General features: G+C 46.5%; 1 protein-coding gene across 1 annotated transcript in view; it reads left to right on the plus strand.

The window, feature by feature from the left end:
• The window catches only part of sptbn2 (spectrin, beta, non-erythrocytic 2), a 153,835-nt gene that overhangs the window by 101,968 nt on the left and 44,367 nt on the right, over window positions 1-7,500 (plus strand). Inside the window, exons 12-14 of the mRNA XM_063202726.1 lie at window positions 13-171; window positions 4,050-4,352; window positions 5,042-5,195. Coding sequence (XP_063058796.1) covers window positions 13-171; window positions 4,050-4,352; window positions 5,042-5,195 — 616 coding nt within the window. The remainder of the gene's footprint in view (window positions 1-12; window positions 172-4,049; window positions 4,353-5,041; window positions 5,196-7,500) is intronic.

The raw sequence follows: 7,500 nt of genomic DNA on the forward strand, positions 1-7,500 counted from the left end.
TTGTCCAATCAGGCGTGGGAGCGTCTGGAGAAGGCGGAGCATGAGCGTGAGCTGGCGCTGAGGAACGAGCTGATTCGCCAGGAGAAACTGGAGATGCTGGCGGCACGCTTCGACCGCAAGGCGGCCATGAGGGAGACCTGGCTCAGCGAGAACCAGAGACTCGTCTCACAGGTAACACACACACACACACACACACACACACACACACACACACACACACACACACACACACACACACACACACACACCATGAGGGAGACCTGGCTCAGCGAGAACCAGAGACTCGTCTCACAGGTAACACTCACATATAACACACAAACACACACACACACACACACACACACACACACACACACACAGAGTATTCCCGATGCAAACGGAATATTGTTAGTATTTGGTTTAAAACAAGAATATTCGGAATAACCGGAATATTCTTCTTACATGTATGGCGGAGCGTTTTGCTACTGGGATGCCCCCAAAATATGCCCACATTCGGAATGAATTAATAGTTTACATGTCTGGTAGGCAAACTAAAGATCGTGTTTAAAATCGGAATATTCCTCGCATGTACTGTAACTGCAGTTATTGGGAGATTGGTTGGAGGTTGGTGTTTGCGGGAAGAGAAGGAGAACACAGACTGAATGAGTCATGAGAGGGATGTAGTATAAGCAGACTGAGTCATCCCCCTCCCAGCCCCACGCTGTTCCCACTGAAGCCATGCTGGTCTTGCCTCCATGACGCATCAGGCTGTTTCTGGAGCGCTTGCTTGGCGGGAGTCATCCATCTTGAAGAGCAGAGAGGGAGACCGCATCGTATCGTATCGTATCTCACCAGCTCCCAGCTCTAGCCGCCCACTCTCCCCCTGCTCATTCCTCACCGCGTTGTTGGAGCCGCTTATATCATATGTTATATTATATTATATTACATTATATTATATTATATTATATTATATTATATTATATTATATTATATTATATTATATTATATTATATTATATTACAGACAGATCGTGCAGCCTCTGGATGGCGTTTCCCCTTCTCCTGTTAGATGGTGCTATTTTAGACAGCTCGGCTCAGACAGGCCAGAGAGCACTGGCTCCTACACTCCATGCTAATTCTGGACACCGCTTGTCAACCGCACAGGAAGAGCTTCTTGGATTGTGAAGCCATGTGGGCTTGCTTTTCTTTTGCCTCCCCGTTACGAAACAACTTGGCCTCCATGCACACAGAAATTGGAGGGATTTTCTGGGGCGGGAATATGACTGGTACTGTATTACTAAGGTGTTTCCCCATATTTGGAAAGGGTTACTTAAGTGAAGCACTCTCCTTATATCGATTAGCTCAAAACTGACAGGGTTATTAGTAACACAAATGTTGGTGTGAAGATGTTTTTAATGAAACAATTGTAAACAAAATAACCAGTTCATCACCTCCCTAAAGGTTTTTATTTTATTTTAATGGAATTAATAAAACCTGGTGGAATAAATAAGATGATGATGATGAATAAAAATAATTGTTGGCGTGAAGCCTTTTGGGGGCTGGCATAGTCAGTGTTGGCAACATGAGCTAACATGCCTTAAGTTTAGAGATGCACCGGATCCGGTTCCGGTTCCGGATCTGGCAGTATAATAGGGTTTTTCACAGGATCCGGGTCCGGCATGATCTTAAGTAAGCCTGTCACGATATACGATAAGTCAATAAATCGGACGATAACTTTTTACAAGAACGATCACTTTTCTGGCCCCGATAAGTAACGATAAGTTATTTGCGTGATGTTTTGTTTTCCCTCTCTCCCTTTCTCTACCGTAGCCGTNAAGACTACTGATGGCGCGTTATAGGCCAACGCAGCGCAATGGCGCTTAAATGTTGGTGTAATTTTAAGTTTCAGTGCAGTTCTGGTTGGAAAAAAGTGCATTGATCTGGCTACTTGCGTCTTTGAAATAGAACGCTGGTGTTCCCGCGCGTCGCTTATAAGCCTTGACAAAGAGTCAGCGCTAGAGACTAGGAGCGCAATATTCTTCCAGTCTCAGTCAGCGCATCTGCAACGTTCCTCAGAGAGGGGAATGAACAGCTCCAACACGGAGGCAAATGTTCATTTTGAAACATGCGCAGCAACCCAATATCCACGACGAAGACGTGTTTGTGCAAACATGAAATAGGCCTAGTGGTACCGTCGCGACAAACTTGCTCTGAGGCTGTTATTTTAAACCTCGCCGAGTTTCCACTATTATTTCAATGCGCCTCCTACCCCGACGTTCGTTGTCTGTTCTTTTTGTGATTTTCGCTATATTTCTTGTTTATTTAGACCTAACAATATGAGTAGGCAGTCCGCAAGCAAATCATGAAGATAAGATTTGTGGATTTAAATCTGTCACACCAGGAGAATGTGAACGGTTGAGCGCGCTACAGGGGAAACATAGGAATGGCGACTCATAACTCATAAGAATCAATGTATGGGCGTTCATAAAGGACTTTAAAGTGCGCAGAATTGCAACTTGTTCCAGTCAAGGGTATCGGAGAGAGAGAGAGAGAGAGAGAGAGCTGCCTGCACCTGGAACTTGTGCATCTGTTCATGCTCTTTTGCTTTTCGCTGATGTTGAAATGCCTTTAACAGGGCTGATTTGGGTTTTGACTGACAATTAGCTAGTAACAACGTGCATTTGTTTGAAATAAGCTGTCTAAGTAATAATTTGTGAATTAACAATACCCCACCAGTAGGTTATTTTACATCACACCATGGATATAAGCCATTCAGTGTGCTTGAGAAAGATAAATAACAGAAAATGTTAAAGAAAGACTATATAACTTACCCTAATAATAAATACAAAAAAGCCTATTTAGAGCCTATTGTGCTCTATGAGGATGTAGTTAAAAACATATATATATCCCCCGCCGTGATGCTTTAAAAATGTGAAGAGGTGTAGTCACATTTTTATTGCATTTTTACGTCATTATATTGTTTGACACATTTCTTCTTGGAGCAGGCGTCAATCTTAATTATTTAAACCTCTGAGTCTGCTGGCCCAAATGTTAAATTCAATGTTTCAAGAAGGAGGCCGCACCTTGCATAGCAGTGTTTTTTATTGCACATTATATTGTTTGAAAATGGCGAGAGAGACAATATTATCGATTATCGCAATAATTTCTTGTTATCGTTATCGTCTGGCAAAAATTGTTATCGTGACAGGCCTAATCTTAAGCAGTGGATCTGGTATCCGGCATGTTACCTAAAATTCAGGGTCTGGTGCATGCCTAGCCTAGGCTTTTCAGTCACTCTTTCACAACCCCAATTACTGCATGGAGTGAAAGCCCTTTGGAAGCGGCCGTTGCAGGCAGTGTGGAAATAAGCCAATGAGTCTAAAAAATACATAATGAAAAAAAGGCCCACGTGTGCGAGTAGACTATATGTTTCAACCCTTTTGTAGGATCCGGTATCCGGTTCCGGATCCGGCAGGATCTTAAGCAGTGGATCCGGTATCCGGCAGGGTCCTAAAAATCAGGATCCGGTGCATCTCTACTTGCGTTGCATTATTTGCGCACCTTACTGCGTTCTCCACAGTGACTCAAGTATCTCTAGCACGTCAAGTATCAAAAATATAGATATAAAACTCTGTGTTAAAAATTGTGACATTACAGTAAGAACTCAAAAGTCTAAACACATGGCAGTCCTCAAAAGGTAAAGATGTGTCAACCATGTAGGCTTCCCTAGACATGGCGTGGACATGGCTTAGTGTAATTTAATGTCATGTCGATTGATCCCCTGTCTAAAGCCCTTCTCCCCTTTTCTCTGTATAGGACAACTTTGGTGTGTAGTTGGTTAGGTGTAATTTAATGTCCTCTCCCTCTTCCTGGCTGCGCAGGACAACTTCGGCATGGACCTGGCTAAGTGTAATGTAATATAATGAAATGTTGTAATGTAATACCTGTCTAAAGTCCTCCTCCCCTCCTCTCTACGCAGGACAACTTTGGCATGGACCTGGTTGTGTATAGTGTAATGTAGTGTAACGTGATGTGATATAATGTAATGTCCTCTCCCTCGTGTCTACGCAGGACAACTTTGGCGTGGACTTGGGCGCGGTGGAGGCGGCGACGCGTAAGCACGAGGCAATCGAGACAGACATCGGGGCGTACGGCGAGCGTGTGGCGGCGGTGGAGGCGGTGGCCCGCGAGCTGGAGGCTGAGAGCTACCACGAGGTGCGCCGCATCCTGGCCCGCCGCGACAACGTGCTGCGCCTCTGGGAGTACCTCAAGGAGCTGCTGGCCGCGCGGCGCGAACGCCTCAACGCACACCGAGACCTGCAGCGCCTCCTACAGGAGATGAGATACATCATGGACTGGACCGCAGACATGAAGGTAAACCCAGAACTACACTTGCTGAATTAGGCCTACTGTATCATAGTAGAGTAGTAGAGAAGAGTAGAGTGATTACTCTGTCAGTAATCAGTAGTAATAGTAGAGTAGTAAAGTAAACCAGAAGAGTAGAGTAGTAGAAAACAGTTCTCCTACAGGAGATGAGATGCATCATGGACTGGACCGCAGACATGAAGGTAAACCTGAAATACACATGCAGTGTATTCGAGTAGAGCATTAGAGAAGAATAGAGTAGCAGAGTAGAGTAGAGTAGTAGAGAACAACTCTCCTGCAGGATATAGAAATTATTACTACTATTACTACTGACAGAGTAGAGTAGTTAAAGGGGTATGCCACTACCCTGGGGCTTAATACAGTTAAAACCGTTGGCCAGGGTTTATAAAGGTGGTAAAGTGTTTTATTTTTTATGTTAAGCATTGTCTTGCTTTATGCTACACGGATCCATTGACTTTCACTGGTTTGCATGTGTGTGTCCCTGTGTGTGTGTGTCCCTGTGTGTGTGTGTGTGTGCGTGTGTTTGCATGTGTGTGTGTCCCTGTGTGCGTGCGTTTGCATGCGTGTGTGTCCATGTGTGTGTGTTTGCCTGCGTCATTATGCGCGTGCGTCCCTGTACGTGCGTGCGTGTGTGCGTGTGTCCCTGTACGTGCGTGCGTGTGTGTGTGTGTCCACAGGGTCGTCTGCAGAGCCAGGACTGCGGTAAGCACCTGCACGACGTGGAGGATCTGCTCCAGAAACACAACCTAGTGGAGGCCGACATCTTCGCCCAGGCCGACAGGATCAAGGCCGTGCAGGCCAGCGCACAGAGATTCACCTCAGACGCACAGGGTACGCTGCACTCACTAACAAGAAAAGAAGTCACCGTTACAGATTACACATTACATTACATGATATTACACACAGGGTACGCTGCACTCACTAACAAGAAAAGAAGTCACCGTTACAGATGCACTGTTAATGTTGCACATTACATTACATGATATTACACACAGGGTACGCTGAGCTCACCAGCAAGAAGAACAAAAGATAATGTGCTCTGCTCTGCAGTTGTGTTTCTGTCCATTATATCCATGTATTTGATGTTAAGGGAATAAACCTATTGAATCACCTCAGACGCACAGGGTAAGGTACGCTCACCAGCAAGAGAAGAAGTCACCGTTACAGATGCACTGTTAATGTTACATTACATGATATTACACTTAGCTGATGCTTTTCCCCAAAGTGACGTAGTTAGTTGCTCACCAGCAAGAAGAACTAAAGATACTGTGCTCTGCTCTGCAGTTGTGTTTCTGTCCATTATATCCATGTATTTGATGTTAAGGCAATAAACCTATTGAATCTTGGAAGTTATGTGTGCACATTACATTACGTTACACTTATCTGACGCTTTTATCCAAAGCGACTTGGTTAGTTGTAAAGTTAGTAATTGATTCCAGTCCCTGAAGTGGAAGCGTGGGATTCAAACCCTCTGATCTAAATCCCATCTCCTCCACCATTAGGCCACGGCTGGCACATAATGTAAACAGTGCACAGGACAAAAACTGTGTCAAAGCTTTGCAGGCCGCATGGAGTATGTTGAGTAATCAATAGAAAAGTTGCTGCAAGTGCACTAGGTTGCGAGCGAGAAGGTGGTTCAGAGATTCTTTAAGTATAGAGATATGCCAGTGTAATAGGTTGCTATGGGCACCTAACATGACCAGGTTCCGGTCTGCCTAAAGGGGCGTGTCATAATACTCCTAGCATTGAATAGAACAGTCCTTAGGTCTGCCTAGGTCTGCCTAAAGGGGGATTTCCCCCCCCCTCCCCCTTGCAATAATAGAACCCGGAAACAATGGGCCAATGGAACCTCTCTCTCTCTACTCTCTCTCAGGTGAGAAGCTGGCAGCACTGGTCTAGGCCATATAACTAACTTCCTCCTCCTCTTCTTCCTCCTCTTCTTCCTCCTCTCCTTCCTCCTCTTCCTCCACCTCTTCCTCTTCCTTCTCTTCCTCTTCCTCCTCATCTTCCTCCTCTTCTTCCTCCTCCTCTTCCTCCTCTTCTTCCTCCTCTTCTTCCTCCTCTTCCTCCTCTATTCCTCCTCTTCCTCCACTATTCCTCTTCTTCCTCTATTCCTCTTCCTCCTCTTCTTCCTCCTCTTCTTCCTCGTCTCCCTCCTCATCTTTCTCCTCTTCTTCCTCTTCCTCCCCCTCTTCCTCTTCCTCTCCTCCTCCTCTTCCTCCTCTTCTTCCTCCTCCTCTTCCTCCCCCTCCTCCTCCTCCTCTTCCTCCTCGTCCTCTTCTTCTCCCTCTTCCTCCTCCTCTTCCCCTCCTCTTCCTCCTCTCTTCTCCTCTTCCTCCTCTCTTCCTCATCCTCTTCTTCTCTTCCCCTCCTCTTCCTCCTCCTTCCTCTCTCTTCCTCCTCTCCCTCCTCCTCTTCCTCCTCCTCTTCCTCCTCCTCTTCCTCCTCCTCTTCCTCCTCCTCTTCCTCCTCCTCCCCCTCCTCCTCTTCCTCCCCCTCTTCCTCCTCCTCTACCCCTCTTCCTCCTCTTCCTCCTCTTCTTCCTCTATTCCTCTTCCTCCTCCTCTTCCTCCTCCATCCCTCTATCCTCCTCTTCCTCCTCTTCTTCCTCTATTCCTCTTCCTCCTCTTCTTCCTCCTCTTCCTCCTCTATTCCTCCTCTTCTTCCTCCACCTCTTCCTCCCTTCTTCCTCTTCATCTTCCTCCTCCTCTTCCTCCACCTCATCCTCCTCTTCCTCCACCTCTTCCTCCTCCTCTTCCTCTTCCTCCTTCTCTTCCTCCTCTTCCTTCTCTTCCTCCTCCTCTTCCTCCTCCTCTTCCTCCTCCTGCTCCTCCTCCTACTACTCCTCCTCTTCCACCTCTCCCTCCTCTTCCTCTTCCTCCTCTTCTTCTTCCTCCTCCTCCTCTTCATCTTCCTCCTCCTCTTCCTCCTCCTCTTCCCTCTCCTCTTCCTCCTCCTCTTCTTCCTCCTCTTCCTCCTCTTCTCTCCTAATCTTCCTCCTCCTCTTCCTCCTCTTCCTCCTTTTCCTCATCTTCCTCCTCTTCTCTCCTAATCTTCCTCCTCCTCTTCCTCCTCTTCCTCCCCCCTCTTTCTCCTCCTCTTCCTCCTCCTCTACTTTCATCTTCCTCCTCCTCTT

This window comes from Engraulis encrasicolus, chromosome 7, assembly GCF_034702125.1.
Source record: "Engraulis encrasicolus isolate BLACKSEA-1 chromosome 7, IST_EnEncr_1.0, whole genome shotgun sequence".
NCBI classification, from domain to species: domain Eukaryota; kingdom Metazoa; phylum Chordata; class Actinopteri; order Clupeiformes; family Engraulidae; genus Engraulis; species Engraulis encrasicolus.